General features: G+C 42.4%; 1 protein-coding gene across 4 annotated transcripts; it reads left to right on the top strand.

Moving 5' to 3' along the window:
* The first annotated feature begins 572 nt into the window (after positions 1–572).
* Positions 573–21,503, top strand: slc38a10 (solute carrier family 38 member 10). Of its 4 annotated transcripts, none has more exons than XM_042397546.1 (17): positions 573–774; positions 975–1,240; positions 3,592–3,709; positions 4,624–4,669; positions 4,867–4,960; positions 5,190–5,333; positions 8,405–8,529; positions 11,700–11,802; positions 12,270–12,452; positions 13,056–13,167; positions 14,786–14,892; positions 14,993–15,146; positions 16,679–16,849; positions 16,936–17,376; positions 17,484–17,570; positions 18,839–18,979; positions 19,100–21,503. In XM_042397546.1, the coding sequence occupies exons 2-17, from the start codon at positions 1,151–1,153 to the stop codon at positions 20,380–20,382; spliced, it is 3,399 nt and encodes a 1,132-aa protein (XP_042253480.1). In that variant the 5' UTR covers positions 573–774; positions 975–1,150; the 3' UTR covers positions 20,383–21,503. The 4 variants fall into 4 exon arrangements, with proteins under 4 accessions (XP_042253480.1, XP_042253481.1, XP_042253483.1 ...); XM_042397547.1 differs by lacking the exon at positions 8,405–8,529 and adding an exon at positions 7,470–7,594; XM_042397548.1 differs by lacking the exons at positions 573–774; positions 975–1,240; positions 3,592–3,709; ... (1 more) ...; positions 4,867–4,960; positions 5,190–5,333 and adding an exon at positions 7,507–7,594.
* The last annotated feature ends 4 nt before the right edge of the window (positions 21,504–21,507 follow it).

Below are 21,507 nucleotides of genomic sequence, written 5' to 3'. Positions count from 1 at the left end.
TAGGTGGCCTTGACCAGCTGAGTTTAGTCTTTTTCTGTTTTTGCTTATTGAGCTCAAATTCCAATCAATCATGGTGATATTGCAATAAAGTATTGAATCGTGAATACAGAATAGAGTATGAGAAATTTATCTATCACGTTATTTTTCTCCTCCTATCCCATGCTTTATAAATATATTTAGAAAATGCACAACCATCAAAAAGATATTCAGTTAAAGCTCAGTTCTCAGTTCATATCAAATCTAAATCTGGAACCTCAAAATTGTACTTAAGTAGGATTATCGTACTTGAGTAAACATAGCCTACTTAATTACTTTGCACCACTGGGGCTCATATGGGGCACGACGGTGTCTTTATGTCGGCTATGACAACAGATAGTCCTACAGAGATGATAAAAACATGAAGATGGTTGGAAAAAAAAGGAAAATAAGAGAGGAGAATGTGGACTTTAAAGCTGAACCTCTGACAGTGGCACTGGCAGTAAATTCATGGCTATTATATATTTGGCCACCAGTGGGCGCCAGGACTATTTCACCAGTATTGAAACACGCTGGTTGTGTTGTCTTCTCTCACGTCCTCGACTGCAATTCCTACTTCCTGGATACATGTTCAGAAAAAACAGCCAGGTTGGATATGTTTTTATCATCTTGAACCGATTTTTCTGTAGCTTATACACAAACGAAGACGCAGTTTTTCAACGATAAATGACCGTTTAATGCCACGACATTACCGATGATAACGTGAGCAGGACGGCGAGGCGGTGGGCGCAGAGAAAGGTGAGTTTTTGAGTTTACTAACGGTAACGTTAGCTCGATAGTTAGCTAAACGCTTTCATCTTTATGACCTGCTGGTGTTCATTTAAAAGTGTTTTATGTTCAGGTTAATGTTCGTGTTTGGTTAGTTGATATTTTATAAACTCAAGAAGGGTAAAAGTGTGTCAAATGTTGAACTCTGTTGTGTCTGTGTTTGTCCAAAGAGCGCCACGTCATTGATCGGTGACAGAAAGCACACCCGGGTTTCAGCCGAGTGCTGCCGCTGCTTTGGACCGGAGATTAGACTGTTATAGATCAACCTAAGCCGCCGGTGTGCAGCTGTCTTCGTGTTGTTTGGCTTTTTCTTACCGGAGGAGGAAGAGTGAAGAAGCGGCTCAACATGACGGCGTCAAACTGGGGTCTAATCATGAACGTGGTGAACAGCATCGTCGGAGTCAGTGTGCTCACGATGCCCTTCTGCTTCAAACAGGTGCGTCAGCTGTAGCTGCACACATGCTGCAACTAAACGTCTTCTTGTGCCTTTTTTTTTTGGCGTTTTTTGAGACACCTTGATTTTGTCAGGTGGTGGGAGAAATATTCAGATTATTCAGATCATCTACTCGAGTCACACATTTTACTCAAGATATACTCTAAGTATCAAAAGTACAAGGTCCTATATGCAGTATTGCCCCTATCAGTGTTATATTACTAAATTACTGCGTCATTAACGTTATTATTGATGCATTAACATGTAAGTAGTGCTTAAAGTGCTACTTACATGAAGGTGGAGCAAATGTATCTACTTTATATACTGCTGGTATCTTAATCTGTGATAATTCATCATATTTTTATAAAATGGACATATGTTTTGTATGTAAAGTCTTACTTTATACCTCTTATATAAATGTAGTGGAATAGAAAAATGCCATATTTCCCTCTTTAAGTGTAGTGGACTACAAGTTTAAAATAACATGAAATGGAAATCTCTGTATTAATTTAGCCATAACAGCAAGAACATTACCACCACTGCAAGAGAACATGTTTTGTCGAGATAAAGGTTGTAATTTAGCCTTAACATTATCTGAAATTAAAGTGTAGTCCGGCTGCTTTAGAAGTAGTGATTAAAAACATTTTTAACACTAGAACGTCAACTTTAAACATAACTTGGACCCAAACAGCAACAGATATGTGACAAAAATGGAATTATTGCAGAGGATACACTGGAAATACTTGAGTAAAGAACAGGTACCTTACAACTGTACATAAGTTCAATCCTTGAGCATTTAGGAACATTCATAGGAACATTTTTCTCACATCATCATTATCATATTATTGTCACTAGAGCTCCAATGATTAGTCTATTAATGAATTAGTTGCCAGCTCAATTAAATTAACCGCCAACGATTTTGATAATCATTCTGAGTCATTTTTTTTAGAAGAAAATTTCCAAATTCTCTAGTTTCAGCTTCTCTAATGTGAATATTTTCTGCTTTCTTTAGTCCTTCTTGGTAGTAAACTTAATATCTTTGTGTTGTGGACTGTTGGTTGGGTCAAAACTAGACATTTCAGAACGTCACCTTGGGCTTCAGGAAACAGTGATTGACATTTTCCCCATTTTCTGACATTTTATGGACCAAACAGCCAATCGATTCATTGAGAAAATAATCAACAGATTAAGCAATAATGAAAATAATTCGTTGCAGCCCTAATTGTCACATATAAAGCAACACATACACTTGGCACCATACACCAAGTGCATCTTGATGTAGTTAATTGAAATAGTGTATTAGTTATATACACAGAACACAATTTAAATACAAACCTTTCTAAAATAACATTTGGCCTGATACTGGCGCTTGTGTGCTTCATTTCGGCTTTGATGTGTTTTATGTTGTCACTGTACAAGGACATGAATGTGAAAGAAAATTTGCGTAATGAATGACAATGTTGCTTAATAGCCTGGCAACTTCCTCACTAAACCAGTAGACGCCTGGTTGAACATGAACAGCATCTCTCTCTGCTGTGAGACTGAATGTTTTCGATCCCATAAATCATTTGAAACCATTGTCTCATGTTCAAATAACCCCAAAGAAACATCAACACACATTTATATCCTGTTTAGACACAACTGATGAACTTGTTTTTAACATTCTGTGTTTGCAAAAGCTCTACTGAAGTACCCTTTGGCAAAAAGCTGTACTTTATGACTTTGTAGTGTGTGACCATGAATCACAGAATACACAAGCGAAAAGCAAGTTCAGCATTAATGAAGTGTTTATAAGCGTTTCTCTACAGAAAGAACTTCTCAAGATAATGTAACCAAAATAAATATAATGTCACCACAATTATTATAATAATTCCTTTTCTGTTTTAAAATAGAAAGGCAATGAAAATTTTAGCATTTAGCATAGCATGTGTCATTTGGGGCTTTTCTGTGATGATGCAGTGTTTTCACGCCGGTCTCTGTCTTATCACACGCTTCCTGGAAGCTAATTGTCTTCTTCCTGTTATAGATAAACTGACTGGCTTAAATCTTATGGGTGGATAAAAATCGTGTCCTCTCTCTATTTCTCATGTTACGGATATCCAGTACTGGGATATGTTTTGGATTCTTTTGTTATATTATGAAGTGTGTGTATAATTTTTCTCAGACTTTTCCTCTGCATAGACATTAATCTTTTGAGTCAGACAGTTAAATGACAGTCAGTCTGCTAAGCTGCCAATTTGAGGACATTATTTTGGGTTTAGTGTTTCAGTAAGATGACTAGAGATCACGACAAGTCTATGGATGTACAGTATGTTTCATCTAGATTAAAGTCTTCTTCTGCCCCCCCCTTACAGTGCGGGATAGTGCTGGGAACTATCCTGTTGTTCTTCTGTTCGTGGATGACCCACAAGTCATGCATGTTCCTGGTCCACACAGCCAGCAACACCAAACGAAGAACCTATGCTGGATTGGGTGAGATAAAGTTGTTATGACTAATGTAACGTTTTTATGTAAATGAATGTTTAATTGGCTGTTTTGTATTGTTTGTTGTCATAATAGTGACTCTATGCAAAGTTCATGAGAACTCTTTCATTTGCCACTTTTATTGTTTCCCAGGAGCCAGTTTCTGGCAGGCTGTTCCTGGGGAAAACCCCTGTTTTACTGGAAATAATATTGAATTTTGGCAGCAGGAGCCTGTTTAAAGGACCAGTGTGTAGGATTTAGTGGCATCTAGCGGTGAGGTTGCAGATTACAACCAACAGAATACTCCTCCCCGTCCCTTTGAAGCATGTAGGAGAACCTGTGGTGGCTGCAAAACTCACGAAAAATGCAAAAGGCCCTCTCAGGAGCCAGTGTTTGGTTTGTCCGTTCTGGGCTACTGTAGAAACATGGCAGTGCAACATGGCGGGCTCTGTGGAAGAGGACCCGCTCCCTATGTAGATATAAAGGGCTCATTCTAAGGTAACGAAAACACAACAATTCTTATTTTCAGGTGATTGTACACTAATTAAAAACATACTTATGAATATTATATTCCATTTCTGCGGAGTCCGTTCCGCTCGATGCCACTAAATTCTACACACTGCACCTTTAAAGTCGAAGAGGTTGGTTGTTAGCAGTAGCAACGATAGCCATCATTACTGAACAGACATTAATTTACAGACACTTAACAAACAGAAAAACGTCACTGACCATAAAAATGAAGAATAAGATTCTTGCATATTGAAAGTTCAGGCTCCTGCACCGTCATACACACAGTGAATAACCAGCATGTTACGTGTGTCGCACAAGCACAGTTACTTTGTTTTATCAAAACAGAAGGAATATTTTTAGATTGCAACCATCTGTTTGCCCTCATGTTGTTCACACTGACGTCTTCTCTGCAGCCTTCCATGCTTACGGAAAGCCGGGAAAAACACTGGTGGAGACGAGGCAAGTCTAATTATTTATTTACAACACACTTTATGTTGTATTTGAAGTGACTTGATTCCCTGCAAATAATTATCATAGACCTTAAAACATTGAAATATTTAGAGTGGTTCAGATAATTTAGGATATCCATTGTAGGTAAAATGAAAAAAGGCGATATCTCACCTGACTCTTCTTCTCTTCTCTCTCTGTTCTTGCAGTATGATCGGTTTGATGTTGGGGACCTGTATTGCCTTCTACGTTGTCATCGCTGATTTGGGCTCAAATTTCTTCGCGCAGCTGTTGGGTTTACAGGTTTGAGATCATGACTTTGTCTCAATCTTTGTAAACAAAAATGAGTTCAGAAGTTCTTCTCTACACAATTCTGCCTTCCTCTTAATTTTCAAATACAAAGAACATAATTAAAGGTGTTGTATATGTGTATGTTATAATAATATGATTGTGTGAAAGCAGCAAACTTACAATAGGCAGAATCAAGTCTGTAAGTTGTTAAGAAATAATTATATTATTATGTCCTCTAAAGGTGACTGGCAGTTTCCGCGTGCTGCTGCTGATCGCTGTGTCTCTGTTCATCGTGCTCCCTCTGAGTCTGCAGAGGAACATGATGTCCTCCATCCAGTCCTTCTCTGCCATGGCTCTCATGTTCTACACCTTATTCATGTTCACGGTGAGCCCACCGCCACATAGACAGCCAATGTTTATGCACTGAATTTGACCAGACTGCAGTAGCTTTGCTTATAGTTCTTGACAATCAACATGCATGAGGTAGAAGTGCACTTGAAAAAGATGTAAAGTTTGTGTTAAGTTTGCTACACAGTACAGCACATTATTGTTAAATACAGCAACACTGGAACATGTAGTTTATTTAAATAATATCTGCTATTGTTAAAAATGTCAAGATGTACATATAAAGTATAAAATATGATTAAGATCAGTCTTTTCAGTGTCTTCTTCCCCAAAGACATAGTACACATAAATACTGTGAACTCATTTGTAACCTGCTGAATTACTCATACTTTGCCTTCTGTTTTAACACCACAGTGCGCGATTTTCAGAATATTCTTTGGATGAATGTCATTTTGTTGTATTCTATGTTAATTCCTCCTCATCTGCTCCATTGTACAGAACTACGTCTTCCTTACCGACACGATATTGTCTTGCTCCTCTTTTTTTTTTTTTAAAGAGCAAATCCACACTAAATCACATCAGGGAGCAAACAATTGCTGCACTGCTCTTTATAGGCTGAGACGAAGTCATCCCCCTGAGAGGGAGACAGCATTTGGAAAACGGCCAGTTTTGGCCACTAGAGACATTTAAGTACTGTAAGTGTAAAATGAACGAGGGTCACATGGTCAATTCCACTAAATCACAAACCCTTGCAACTTTGGAGAATTATCTTTCTAGATGTGCTCATTTGTTATAAAACCTTGGTCTATGCCAAATATGAATATGTCAACTGGAATTAATATATTTCAACTTCCTTCATGCTTATTTTTCTTGCCCATTCATTTTGTTTCAGATGTAGTTTGTAAGTTAAACGCAGTTGACTGCTTCAACCCTTTCTCACTTATTTTCTTCAGATGCTTTTTGCACTCAAGTTTTTGTGGGGGGTTGTCTGAGGGGTTTGTCTTTAGTGGAAACTTTCTGATCCATGTTGCACTTCTTGCCACATCCCAACCCGTGATGTCAAAGCTGGGACTGTTTGATTTAAAAGTATTTTGTACTTGGTTTTTTTGTTTGTTTGCCGTTTCTGGTTGAAAAGATACATTTTTTTCCCCACTCTGCATGTTGTTTTGCAGTGGCCTTTTATATGTGTTTAGAGGTAAAAACAATATAGTCATAGTGCAAACTGGTAACTTTTCTCTATAAAACAGAGAAAAGTAGCAAATCCCCACATTGGAAAAACTGGAACTTGCAGATAATATGTGACATTCTTGCTTAGTAAATGATCATCTAATCATTGAATCAACAAATTGTTTCTCTACTAGTGCATACCCAACAGAGTAGTACACGTTGACAGGTGAACTGTCCAGTTCAAACTGGTATCAGCATGGTATAGAGCTCATTTTGAGCTCTTAAACATATTGAAACCATTGCTGCCAGTATTCTCACAAGCACTCCGTGAGGACATACAGCCCTGTAGTCATTTACCACAAAAGCAGCAACTAGTACCAAACACTTTGCAACAGGACATTCAGTGCACCACTGTTTCCATTCTGTTTCATTATCTTGTGATGTTGGAGCAGTAATTCACCTCTCAACAGCTGGCGGATATTCGCCTCAAAGGTTGAAGTGCGGCCAGAAGTGTGACACACTAAAAAGTTAGAACGGAGAGAGCAGTCCAGCTGCAGTTTTCTGCCTCATGTGATTCAGCTCATTTACTCTTTAAATGTGCACAAACAGAGTCTGTTTTTGTGTGTGTGGTTCTGTTTTATTGACATGTAGTCCTGCTTCCACAGACTTCAAACCTGCTGTTTACAGTCTCTCTCAATGACGTGACTTCTAGTTCCGTAGCATGGTGATAACCTGAAGCAGTGTTGTGGTGTGTGTCTGGCTTGAGATCCAGGCCCGGCCCCTGTCCAGACCCCTAACCCTCTAACTGTGACGTATCTACTTCCCTTCCCTCCTTTCATCCTTCCTTTTTTCCCTCCTTCTCCTTTCTGCTCATTACACTACTTTTCCTCTTCCTCTTCCCCCCCCCTCCCCACTTGTGTCCCCTCTGCTTTCCCCTCATTTTTCGCTTACTACTCTCTCTCTCCCCTTCTGCACCCTTTATCTGCTGTTTCCGCTGCTGGTGCTGTAGATAGTGTTGTCGTCTCTGCGCTACGGCATAATCTCGGGCTCCTGGGTTGAGCGGGTTCACCTGTGGCGCTTCAAGGGCGTCATTCAGTGCCTGCCCATTATCGCCACAACCTTCTGCTGTCACCCGTAAGTAAACCAAGGAAACCACCCCCGATATAACACCACCGTAAGGGCAGTGGAGGGGGGGTGGAGAGTGCCGATTTTGGAGCTAAAGGAAGCCCGATGTTTCCCCCCCCTGCAACTCCTTAAACGCTCCTCCCACCTACCTGATCCTTCCGCCCTCTCCTCAATCATCCCCATTTTTCACCTTTTTAATTCGGGTTTGGTCTGAGCCATGTCAGCTCTGTGTGTGTATGTGTGTGTGTGTGTGTGTTTGGTGGCAGTAGTAATAAGGCAGAGGAGTGTACCATAGTCAAGTTTCATCTTTGCCGCCCTCCCACCTCTGCCCACACCCAGGACGAGCAGCCTGAGTGTGGGTACGGGAGGCTGGAGGGTTATGGAGCGTTCTACTGCTCCTTTGGGATTTTATAAGATAACAAAAGGAGCAAGACGTTGGAAACACACACTGATCGAAAACCTGTGGGATAGTTTTCACTGATGTCTAGATGAACTTAAATTAAATCTGAAATTTATCATTTCAATGTTATTCATCAGGTATCACCTTCATGTTCATTAACTGACTTTGTTTTTTTAAAGCTATGACAGGTTTTTGTTCAGTATGGGGTTTCCATGTTCCTTTCCTCATTTTCTCTGGTTTTCTCTCCCCCATTCATTACTTCCATTATCTGTCTGTGGGCCGTCAGCATGGGTGCAGCCCCCCCCCCTCCCTCCCCCAACTTCTCTTCTTCATGCTCTTCCCCCCACTTGTGTTGATTTTGGTTTGGGCCGTAACTCCCCTTCCCCTCCCCTCCCCCCCTCCCCCCTCCTTCCCCTCAGATGGTGCTGTCCTCGTTCAAACACGGGCTGCTCAGCGGCTGGTGGCTAGGGCAGGTCAATGTGGTGCGCTGGGAGGGTGTGTTTCGCTGTCTCCCCATCTGTGGGATGGCCTTCGCCTGTCAGTCGTAAGTACTCCTCCCACCCCTCCACCCGCACAGTAATGAAACTAATGTTAAACAAAGACTGTAAAGAATTCTTAAGCTGGGAGCTCATTGTTTCAGAAAAGGGGAAAATTTGACCGTAGTCGTAAAAAAAAAAATCATGCAGTGGGTAGATGTTCGAACGTGGGCTTTTCCGCTCTCTAACTCCTGGGGCACAGTGAATCGAGTCTTTCATTGCTGTGTATAGAAATGGAGTCACAATTAGCGCACGCATACTTGCATCATTCCTTAAAGCCACAGCGGAGGGTTTTGGTGTCATGTATAGAAACACACAACAGATTTGTGGTGGAGATGGGACGGTCGGGAAGGGATTCCTAGTTGCAAAGGGAGGCTGCTTATTTAGCTAACATGCTTTTCACAGGCAGCTCATCCATTTCTAACCCCGCCGTCGGGTCTACCCTCTCAAGAATTAACCTCTTGTCATGAGACTTCAACTGTTTTTCATCCAGGCTACTGCTTTTATTCTTTTCTGATGTGAATGAAAAGTTTGTTTGAAAACGGTGTCGCCTTTCAGTCGTCAAGGGACTTTTAAATGTCACAAAAGCTAAAACATACATGATATATATTTTTTGCCTGATAGAAAAAAGGTTTTCACACCAGTCTTTTCATTCCATTAACTTTCCCCCACAATGACCTAGAGACCACATTACTTCATTTCACTTCTCACAGCTCAATCAGAGCCTCTCTGAGTCACAGCATTCATTCATTTCTCCATTTTCACCCATCTGCATGCTCTGTCACTGCCTCTTTTGTCCCTTTCCTCAACGCTTTTAGCGCTTGCTCTGCCTTGGTAGCGAGTCGAGCAGGTGAAGTTTAGCGTGTGAAGGTCTAATGGGGGAATCTGGGTGTAGGAAGTCTTATCTTGGATTTGAACGCGGCGCTTGGAGGAAAGATGTAGGGAGTGTTACGGTGAGGTCATTAGGGGCCAGATGTTTGGGTGGTGGTGGTGGTGTATGGGTTTGTTTGTGCGAGAGAGAGTGAGGTAAGTGGCAGGAGTTGGGTGACTGCAGCCCTGAGACTGAAACAAGACTTTAATTAATGTAATCACACAAAGCCAACATAATATTATGGTATTGCAAGGCGCGTTCATTAGCGAGCGAGGTGTGCGCACGCTTAAAGAGGAAGAAAGTGTGTGCCTGTGTGTGTTTACGCATGTGTGTTTTGTGCGTCAGTTCCCACTAGCAGCGCTGAGTGATATTTGGCAGGGTGATTTCTTGGCCTGCGGTCAGGCCGAGCGAGGCAAGCGCTCCGTTAGGAGGCAGGCAGCTTAAGCCAAACCACTAATCAACACATTGGACCGCCGCCATCTTACAGACACACACTGATGTATTCACAGGCTGATTAAACAGCTCTCAGCACATTGGATTTTTATTACATTCATGAAATGTGTTTACTTTCAGTTAAAACATTACTTAACATCACCATTATGTCGGGATGAGAGCTGGCCCTGTTGTTTTTTGGCTGAACGTTTGGATAGCGAGGAGCAGTTAGCTCGTAATAGAGGGACATAAGAAAAACATGTGCGGCAAAAATGTCCCTGTGTGATGCTACTGTCAGCATGCTTTAAGCTCCAAGTTAATGATGTTATCTGCAGCGTACACTCAAGCCTTCGAAAAAGCACACACACACACACACATACGTACACACACGCTTCCTCACATTGGCTTTGAAGTCGCCCTCCGTCATATTTCCTCAGTTTAAGGGCAGCGTTAAAGCAAATAAAAACACATTAGCCTCTGAATCTGGACTATTGAGTGAGTGACCATTAGGTGCTTTAGCTCCCCACTTACAATATGCCGTTTTATTTAGCCTTGGCTATGAGATTTACTGGTTTTGCAGATTAAACAAGCGTCAAGGAAAAGCACCACGGGACAGTGCTCGCTCATAAAACCAGAGTGTGTGAAAGAGAGACAGGCAAAGAGAGAACAAGAGGCAGAGAAAGTTATGGTTTCTCGCTCTCTCTCTCTCTCTCTCTCTCTCTCTCTCTCTCTCATTTCTTCTCTCTTGTTTCTTCCTTTCATATATATATATATGAGAGGAGGCAAGCAGTCTGCTAGGAAAGTTTATAATGCTCTAAAACCCGCCAGGCACTAGCTGTTATATATAAAGTCTGTAAATTCAACTGGTTAATGTGCCGACGGTCCGCTCCACGTCTCTCACAATCTCTTCTAGCACAGAGCAGAAAATGACAGAGGGAGACACCTGGGTTTACAAACAGACAGACAGTCAGTCTCAGGTTCAACGTCAGCCAGCCTTGACTACTGCACCCATTCTGACACACACACACACACACTTACATGTACACAAACACTCTCTCCATCCTTCACCCCCACTGCCATGACATTATTTCAATCCACTCCTATTTTAAAACTGCCTTTTGTGCTTGGAAACATTCATTTTAAGATAATTAATATAAACATTATTACATTACAGTTTCCACATGCTGCAAAACTTGTTGCGTTCATGTGCTTGTCAGATGTACTAACAGACTCACAGCTTGTATGCTGATGAGCTTTATGATCAGACACATAAGCATCTGTTTTATGTCTGGCTATATGGGTTTGGGGGCCCTGTTATTGCAGTTAATAATGACAAAAATACATACAAGTTTGCTAAAATTGAAAGGGAACTGCGTTAATTAGCAAATAATACAGATAATCACACTTTTACAGTAGTGAGTTTGCATGAATGACTTTAGGTTGGCTTAAGTAAGACAAAAAAAACTGATTTATGTCGATGATGACTTGCTTACAGTGTTAAAACTCTAATTGGCTAAACGATGTGTAGGATGCTGACAAGGACATGAGGAGAGTGATGCATCAATTGATTACCGAGTGGCACAAATTGGCCCCCATATGGCTGCTCATTAAAAAAAAAAAAAAAACCTACACAGCAGTCGCACCACCAAATTTTAAGCAAGTCGACTGTCATATGCTGCGTGTTGTGAGCTGTCGGAGCAGAGAAAACAATCACAACTCAGCGGATTCATGTAACACCCACGGGCCCCCACTTCCATGACTTTTCCCGCCAAAAGTCCAATAACGGCCGACAGCACATGAACGCACAACAGCAGCCCCAGTGTGGTGTTGTGTCACGCAGCATGCAGAGTGTGTTGGGCTGCTTGTCTCTCACAGGCAGGTGCTGCCGACCTACGACAGCCTGGATGAGCCGTCCGTCAAACGCATGAGCACCATCTTCACCTCGGCCCTCAACGTAGTCACCATCTTCTACATCACCGTGAGTGGGAAAAAAAAAAAAACGCACTTCCACCCGCACACCTGCCACCGCCATCCACACCGGTCACATTTTGCCTTCTGTCACCGCTGTCACATGGAGACGGTGATTCGGTGTCCTCTGGTGTCCTTTTTTATAGAATTCAGTGCCTCAAAAGTTATTAAATATTCTCAGCAGCTATTTTTAATGTCTGAAAGTATTTCTGTTTGTCAGAAAACTCTTTTTTTTATATTTGTATCAGTGGTGAAATTTGACCTTCTTTTAAACTGGCATTAAACAAGTCTTTGAAGGTGACGTCTCCATAAGTCAGCATAACAGTCTTATGCATGTGCACACATTTTCATTTAGAAAACAATAAGGAACATAATCACCGTTCTAAAATTCTGCTTTAGATGCTCCCTCTTTTTTTGCTTACTCCTTTTTTTTCCCCTCCTAACCTCTCTCTGAACCCTCCTCCTCCTCCTCTGCAGGTGGGCTTCTTCGGCTACGTCAGCTTCACCGAGAACATCGCGGGCAACGTGTTGATGAACTTCCCGTCCAACCTGGTGACAGAGATGATCCGGGTGGGCTTCATGATGTCTGTGGCCGTCGGATTCCCCATGATGATCTTGCCGTGTCGCCAGGCCATCAACACCATGCTTTTTGAGCAGCAGGTGAGCTTGAATGCCACTTAGACGCTTCCTATTCTGTAGGAGTACGAAAAAGGTTTGAGGACAGTTTACATGCTCAGTAAGTGTTTCCAAACGTTTGGCTGGTACTGTATGTATTATATTTCAATTTAATATTGTTATTTTTTTACAGTTTAACTCACTGCGTCATTATTGTGGCACTTGCATCCTCTCTGTTAGGCAGTTTGACAAGAGTGAAAAACAGAAGTTTGTCGCTCCCTGTAAACAGAGCCCTCTCCAAACACCCGCTATGTAACTTCACTGTGACGTCAATCGAATGTTTATCGTATCCCGGCACACAAACACATCTGACTTGTTAAAATCCTGTGACACATACTGTTTATTATGTAGTTTAGAGGAGCTTCTGGCACGTGAACTGTTACATTTCTCCTCTAGGGGAAGAGGAAGCCCTACGTTTGTGCAACCAGTAATTTGGATAATACTCATTTTGTGCAATATGATGATAAGAAATGAGGCCAAGGATATACTGTCATAGGACCGCAACATGTCAATGATTTTATTCTTCTATTTTTGTCTTTTCTTTTCTTTCTCTCTCTCTCTCACATTTCTCTGTTTTCTGTCTTACAGCAGAAGGATGGGACGTTCGCTGCCGGGGGATACATGCCTCCTCTGCGCTTCAAGATGATCACCCTCTGCATTGTGTTTGGCACCATGCTGGGAGGCATTCTCATCCCCAACGGTACATCCTGTGTGTGTGTGTGTGTGTGTGTGTGTGTGTGAACAATCAGGCATGGATTGAATGGATTGAAATTGTGTGTGTGTGTGTGTATGTGTGTGAGCTCGCTGACTGGAGGTCTTTAAGGTGCATGTGTTCCTTTATGTGGGCGGAGTAGCCGGGGAGCTTTACGACGTGTGTGAATGTGACTTTACGAGTCAGTGACTGTCACACTCTAACACAGTCCTTAAATCAGGGCCCTAACTTTTATCTCCTTTTAGACGGCAGACAGGAAGATAGGGCTATTATTCTCTCAGACTCTTTTCATTCTCACAAACACACACTCGCGCACACACACACACACACACACACACACACACACACACAGACAGATCAGTGTACACACTAATGCTGGCTCTCCGTCAGCTTCTTTGAGTCTTTTCGTCCCTCTCACAAACGGCTCCAAAATGGTGGCGATGTAAAGGTTAGCATGAGTTTATGTTTTATTCATCCTTTTATAGGGTGGCTGTTTGTTAAACTTTTAAATTGGGTGGACACATGGAGACACACACACACATACACACACACACACACAGCGGGTTTGGCTGGCCCTTTGTGTATCTAATCAGGCTAATAGACTGAGGAGAAGGGAGGTAAGGACCCTGGGGAGAATGGACACTAAATCTGAGGGAGACAATATGGTGTCCGTCCTCTGGATGAGCGATGGGTTTCCGGGCCCGACGCCCAGCCGGCCTGATCCTCAGACACAAGGGTGGGGCCAGGGCTCGCCGCTGCCAGGAGAAGGGTGCCATGGATGGGAGCCTGGGGCTGGGCGGGTGCTTGTTATGAATGGCAGAAGCAGGTATGAATGGAGCTAGCGATAAGGAGCGTAGTTTTGGGGAATTGCTTTGAGTTTCTTCAAGAAAGAGATACGGAACAGTGCGCTCAGCGGGACACAAACCCCTCAGCTCCGCCAGTGTTGGTGACATGCTTTGATCAGCGGTGCCCCCCCCCACATTCCCAATCAGATGGGCTCAATTAGCTTCGTCGACAGATCATGTTCCAGATGTGTTTATTTCAATTGATTTTGTTAAGTGAACTCTATATAAAAGTGGACATTGTGATGATTATTTTTCATATAATTCTCAGTGTTTAGGTCATTTTGGTTAAGTTTGCTATCACTTGGAGTGGCAGAAGCTGGATCTCTCAACAATTTATCCATTACTTTAAGCTAATAATTTAAATACTATGTGTGACTTTAGCTAATTGTTTCATTTGTTTATCCATTATGTGTAGCTAATTATTTTAACTGTTCATGCATTACTTTAAGCTAATTATTTCAACAGTTTCTGTCTTACTTTAAGCTTGTAATTTTAGCTGTTAATGTATGACTTTTGGCTCATTATTTTAGCTAATTATTTTGACTGTTTTTGGTACATTTAACTCATAATTTAACCATTTATCTCTTACTTTTAGCTCAAAATTTCAATTATTTATCCATTACCTGTTGCTAACTTTTCACCTGTTTAACAACCATACACCCTGACAACTGCAGAAGTACCCCCTGGTTGGGAATCATTGTTCTACAGGACAACAACATAATGACTTTATGAATCTATTCTGCTTTTGTTTCTCCTCTTAGTGGAAACCATTTTGGGTCTGACTGGAGCCACCATGGGCAGCCTCATCTGCTTCATATGCCCTGCTCTCATCTACAGAAAGATCCAGAAGAATGGCATCATCTCTCAGGTTACAGAATTTGCACTTCCTTAATCATTTCCTCATTGAAAATATGTTTATTCACTGTTTTTGACCTGTCGTGCTGCCACTTGTTCTCTCGTCCCTGCAGCTGGTGCTTTGGGTGGGTCTGGGCATCCTCCTGGTCAGCACCTTTACCACCCTCTCGATCTCGGCCAGGAGCCCCGGGGTCAAAGTTCAAGCTCCTCCTCCTCCAGCACCTGACAAGAACAACCTGCCGCTACCAGACCTCCCTCAGCTCCACGGTAAAGATCATGACCCGCACTAATGGCTGGCATTCACTTACCCACTTGATGGACTGTGGATGAAAGTGGTTTACTAATGAGCCATGGAAACATTTACCTCAACGGGGCCAGAGTCAGGGTTGTCTGCGGCGTCTGAGATTGGACAGCAGTGCTGCATGTAATTATTTCATGCAAAAGGCACCGGTGGCAGGAGAGACATATTTACTTCTCATTTTATTTTCAAAGTCATGGATCGCAGCACACTAAAAGAGGAACTTAAAGTGAATGCGAGCCAGTAGCAAGGGGCCAGAAAACAAAAGCACAAAGCTACAGTGTAGAGAGAGAGAAAAAAAAAAAAGGTTTCTTTCATCTCTGTAAGAAGAAAAGATGGAGACAGACAGAGTGACTGATAGACAGACAGGCAGGGTGAGGAGATAACCTCTTGATAATATCTGAGAGCAGCGCTGAGTGCTTGACATTGATGGAGCGAGAGTGATGCCCTTCAAACTCCAGCAATTTTTCTCTATCCCTCTACCTCTGTTCATTTCTACTGCCACCCCCTCCCCCCAAAAATACATTGTCTACACCCCCCCCCCCCCCCCCCCTATCTCCTGTGGCAGCTATAAAATGCCTGCAAGCTCTGACTGTATAAAGGGAAGGGGTTGATATGGGGTTGGGGAGGGTGCTAGGATGCAGATAGAACAAATGGAAATGAGGAGAGGAAACCTAGGAGTACGAAGGGGAGTCCAGACAGTTCCTCATCCTCACCCTGTCCTTCTCAACAGATTCTTTTTCTAACCTGTTCACTGACACCAGAAAAGTCTCTTTGTCTCCATCTTTCAGTGTCTTTCTCTCCGTCTGAACCCTTGTTTGATTTTACTGCGTTCTTTCCACCCATCTTTGTAAAAATGAAACCCATGTGCACTGACATCCACATCCATTTCCTGTTTGTCACTTGAAATTTTGATCCATCTCCCTTTTCTCTTCTCTTCTCTCTCTCGATCATTTATTATACCTTACCAATTGTGTCAGTCTCGCTATTGTCAGTGTTTGCTGCCACCTTGTGGAATTACTAATCAGAAATACGACCATGTGAGATATTCCTGGGTGTTATTTTGTTTTAATGTTAGCAGTTAATGTGCACAATAAACATCACTGTACAAGAAAATAAAGAATACATGTCAGGGTTAGTATTAAATATAATGCAATACAACAATGTAATATTTCTCAGACAAGAGAAAATACCGGAATAAATGAGCTGTCACGTTTATGGTTCTTTAATTTAGTTGCAGTAATGTGTCTCATATTTTTCAGACTGACTATGGAGGCTGAGAAAATGTAGGAAAATTAAAAAGCCCATCAGCAGCAGTACTAAAGAAGAGTAAAAAATATCCCACTAAAACTTAAATTTTATGGTTTTATAAATCTGTTAGTAAAGGAGAAACAGAGTTTGGCAAAAGGATTTCAGAAATATGCTGACATCACGTTTTCATAGACATCCATCGTCAGTAGTTTGTGTTATAATAGGTTATTTTTTGTGTGTCTGCATATAGATATGCCTCCAAACAAGAAGCCAGTGGAGATAGAAAAACCAGACCTCCCAGCTGATGAGGTGGTACAACCGGTGAAGAGGGACCCGGTTGAACCCCCTCAGATTAAAGGACCAGTGGAACAACCTGAGAAGAAGAAGGAGGAAGAGGTGCAGTTGGACCGTCCCGATGCCGGTAAGGAAACTTAAACCAGGGCTGGACTTTGAGCTGATTCTTCAATGAACTGTGTAAAATTAATGATGTCTTGTCTGTTCACACAGGCGTCGCAGTGCCAGAGGCAGAAGCCCATCGCCATGAACCACCCATCCCTCACGACGAGGTCCAGGTAGACACAAGAAAGAACAATGCAGAGCTGGAGGAGGACAATAAACAGCCGGTCAACCCTGCAGGAGGAGGTGAGGAAGAACCCAATAGAGATGAAGAGCGTGCTGTGGAGGTAGAGGGAAAAAAAGAAGCCAAGGATGAAGAGAAACTGAAGCCTGTACATGCGGTTGTGAGGAAAGAGGAAGTGGACATTGGCGGTGGTGAAGTCTTGTCCAACGAGGTGCTGGAGAAGCCGGTTGGAGAAGCGGGCAAAAAGCGAGATGTTCCCGCGCTGAAAGAAGCAGAGAAGCTAGATCCTTTGAAAGATGCTGGAAACGCAGCAGCTGTAGGGGAGCAAGTCGACAAAGTGGACAAAGCTGCAGTTGCTGCGGGGAAAAGTGAGTATTTGTTGCTGTTCTTGTGTAACTCTATTCCGAGCCAAAAGACAGTTCCAGAAAAAAATGCAACACTGACCTTGACCTTGAGATATTTGGTGATCTTTCAGTTCCACCTCCTGAAGGAGAGCATCGCCCCGTTGCAGACGATCCTCCGGCTGGGGACAGCAAAGATGCAGCGGATGAGAAGATGGAGGGTGAGTGGAGAAAACTTGTGGAAGTCAAGGTTTTAGGTCCTTCAAATTCTGTGACATTAAATTTAAAAAAAAAAAACAAAACAAGTTGCACTGCAGGGCTACTTTGGTGATACATTTTTAATTTTAAAATTCTACAATTGATTGGATGTGGTGTAGAGTTTGATAGAAAAACATGAACAGTTTTAGCGTCTTTCCCTTGGAGTCAAAAGCTTTCAACAATCATATAGCTAAAAACTTGTGAACTTGAGAAACTTGTCTCTGTAACAACAATAGACTCCATAGACCAGAATGCAACACAGCTGCTGCCTTGTGGGGATAATACTGTGGCCCCTTTTAAACAGTAAGGCCCAGCACATGACTGTTTTCTGTTTAGCCTTAAGTGGAAAAAAGGCCTACTGTAGTGAGTTTAAAGTCATTCTTAAAAATATATGAACTGAAATACAAGAGATAGAGGCAGACTGTGAGTGAGTGGGCACAAAAGAATGAATTACAAACACTTTGTTTAATTGGCTAATTCAGGCTGTATCTCAACACACTTTAAAGGATTTATCTGTGGTCTTCTCATCTCACTTTGCTTGTTTCATCAATGTGATCTCATCTCTTTGATCCCTTCTTGCTTATTGTACCTGTTATTATATTTAAGGTACAAATGGTGTAAAAAGCAGGAGAGGTATTCAAATCCGCTTCTTTCTACTACTTCCTGACCTTGCTTGATACACTCGGCAGTCTTTTTTGGCTTTGGTTGACTTTCTTATTCTGTTGTTTACTTTTGCCCTCTCTCTCCTCCTCCATCTTTACCCCTTTTGTTCTTTCTTTTCTCTGCCGGACTCCTATCACAGTGATAAAAAAGCTGGTTGCAGGTATGAAGTCCCTCTTGCCTCTTCTTCTCTTTATCTTGGTCTGTTGCTCAGATTTTCTGTAATTCACACAGTGGGCCATTTATCTGTTAAGTTTATAGATAATTCTATATACATGTAGTTATATATATATTTGTGTTTCTATCATATAACTAAATAATGCACTCACCCCATCCTCTAACATAGTTCTCACTCTTAGTTTATGTTTAAAGCTTTATTTTAGAGATGTACGTTTGAATGGATCCGTGTTAGTGCAAAGCCATAGAGGAATATTGTCTATTTCCCTCCCCCTCTCACCTAGAGACTGGCCCTAGATCATCCTAACTAAGCTTTTTACAGATCCCTAACTTCTGCAAAGTTCTCAGAATAGCTCGTGACTTGTTTTAACTCAATGTTTCTGTCTCCATGTAGAGGGCCAGCTGGACCACGCGGTGCTACTGCAGGTGATCAAGCAGCAGCAGGAGCAACAGAAGAGACTTCTCGACCAGCAGGAAAAACTGCTGGCTGTCATAGAAGAGCAACACAAGGAATTCCACCAGAAACAGCCTGCTGGTGAGTACACACAGAATGTCTCACAAAATTTAGTGCACACACATAAACCGAGAGCGCAGTTATTAGAAAGTGGTCGTTGCGTTCAATTTAAAATTGATTTTATGTGTTTATTACTTAAAGGGGCTGCTCAGGAAGGCGAGACAGAGAAAGGCATCCAGGAACACTTGGAGGCGATGGAAGGTGGAGCAGCAAAGCCCAAAGACTCTGGTCTGGCTTCAGAATTGAAGCAGCCCAAGGACGAAGCTGGAGCAGTTGAGCCTCACGCAGCTGTGGCCCAGAATCAAGCTCAGGTTGGGGATAAGGCTGCTGAGGTTGGGGATGTTAAAGTAGTTGCTCCAGCAGCTTACAAAGAGGATGACCCTGTTAACCCTGTTGCACCCGGAGGAGAATCCCATAAGCAGATAGAGCTGGGGGCGAGGGGAGTGCCACTGGGAAAGAAAAAACCTGACGACCGTCAGCTCGTACCTCAGAATGAACAGGTAGCCCAACTTAAACATGAGGAAAGCAACCTAGATGAAGAAAAAGAGAAAATTAAAAATGAAATGATAGAGAACGAGGTTCAGGCAAGACTGGAAGAACAGCTTAAGAAGGCGAATCAGGAAAAGCTGGCCATAGAGAAGGAGTTGGAGGAGAGGGCAGAAAGAGAAAGGATAGAAAAAGAGGTGCAGATAAGATTAGTAAAAGAACGACTGGAGAGGGAGAGACAGGAAAAGCTAGCCAAAGAACTGAAGTCGGAGAAGGAGAGAGCTGAGAAAGAGAGGATAGAGAAAGAAGTGCAGGCAAGGGTGGAGAAAGAGCGACTGGAGAGGGAGAGGAGAGAGAAGCTGGCCCGAGAACAGGAGCTGGAGAAAGAGGCAAAAGAGAAACTCGCACAGGAGAAGGCTACAGAAGAGAGACGCCAGCAGGAGATTCAGAAAGCAGACAATGAAATACATGAGAGAGCGAAGAAAGAAAAGGAGGTGGAGGAGGCGCGTGAGAGGCTAGCCCAGCTGCAGAGAGCTGTAGAAGCCAAAAACGCAGCGCAGGGGGCTCAGAGAGAAGACGGCGAAGCTTTGAAGAAAGGAGGAAGAGACCTCAAAGAGAAAGTCGGCGCTCCGGCGGATCCCAGGGAGGACGCGGACGACGGGGCCATCAAAGCCGAGGCTCACCCCCAGGGCTCCCAGGAGAAGCTGAGGGACCAGGGAGAGATGGATCTAAGGCGGAGGCGCAGGGAAGTGGGACCCAGAGAGGATGGAGAGCCCCCGGAGAAGCCTGGGGTGTCCAGGGGGGTGCCTGGGCTGGAACCCCTGCTGGAGCTGGGGGGCTCAGACCTACATGCGGCCCTGGAGGAGCAGCTACTGGCCGGGGCGATGGTGCACACAAGGCAGATTAAGCAAGTCTCAACGGATAAGGAGGCGAAATAACACACCTTACGCACACACACACAGATTCTCACTTAACAGTTGGACAGCAAGTTGAACACATACTGTGTACTTTCTACAGAACCTCCTGATACTGTGGACCATGATATTGTTGCCTTACAGCCTCTCCTGCCTTCAGAACGTTGTGGACAAAGGACCATTTTTCTTCTTTTCTTGATACTGTGTTACAAACTAATCACAGCATCTTAAGCAGTCCAAGTGGTTGTTTGCTGTGACAGTTTGTATCACTCTGTAAGTAACCCAAAGTCTTTATTAAAGAGCAAAGAGTATGTAAATATTAACTTATTTTTGTCTTGTGAGGGGAGAATTTTGAAGAAGTTACTTTTAAAATGTATATAAATCTATGCAAATACAATTCTATGGAGTGCATTAATGGGGAAAATATATCACTTTAATTCCTTTTTTTTTTCTTCATTTACCAGCTTGTAGAGTCTTTCTGTAGGATGTGCTATATTGTCTCCTGTGCTGTTTTTTTTTGTTAAGTTCAGGTCAATTTGTGTGTTCATTTTGTGTTCATAAATACTGTAAATCTTTGTGATAGTTTCTTTTTATTTACCACATATTGAACGCAATGTGGGATCAAGCCCTTTCATAAGTGTTGTTTCAAATGAAAGCGGCTGTACTCTGATTCATGCTGGAGCTACAAGGTATAGTATAGTGTAGCCTTAATGTTCGATAAACTGTACAATGAAGCAGCTTAATTCAGACTGTCTGGGTCCATGACTCTAGTTAGTAATCATTCTGTTTTCAGTATCTCTTCCCTGTTGATTTTTTTCAGTGCCTTGCAATCCATATGCTGCAGTCGTGTTTTATCAAAGGAAAGGTTTTTCTCAATTTGTGGTCTTTTGTTTGCTTCCACTGGGCCTCTCTTGCTGTAAACAGTACAGTAATTAGGAGGAAATAAGATCCAAGGTGGAAGGAAATGTTGACTGTGTTTGTAGTAACCAAGCTTCTCTGAAAATTCCTCCATCAGTCAGCACTTCCAACACATGTTGGACCTTTTCTTTTTACAAGAGGCTATTTTTCTGACTATTTTTCTATGTGCATTGTTTTTCCTGTACATTTTGCTGATAAGAATGAATAAAATATATATTACAACCACGGTTG

Source organism: Thunnus maccoyii, chromosome 20 (assembly GCF_910596095.1).
Source record: "Thunnus maccoyii chromosome 20, fThuMac1.1, whole genome shotgun sequence".
Lineage (NCBI taxonomy): Eukaryota > Metazoa > Chordata > Actinopteri > Scombriformes > Scombridae > Thunnus > Thunnus maccoyii.
This window is presented reverse-complemented; position numbering and strand designations above follow the sequence as displayed.

Coding starts and splice junctions, on each gene's coding strand:
- slc38a10 (XM_042397546.1), top strand. CDS start 1,151: ATGACGGCGTCAAACTGGGGTCTAATCATGAACGTGGTGAACAGCATC. Junction 1,241..3,591: donor TGCCCTTCTGCTTCAAACAG/GTGCGTCAGCTG, acceptor CCCCCCTTACAG/TGCGGGATAGTGCTGGGAAC. Junction 16,850..16,935: donor GTTGGACCGTCCCGATGCCG/GTAAGGAAACTT, acceptor CTGTTCACACAG/GCGTCGCAGTGCCAGAGGCA.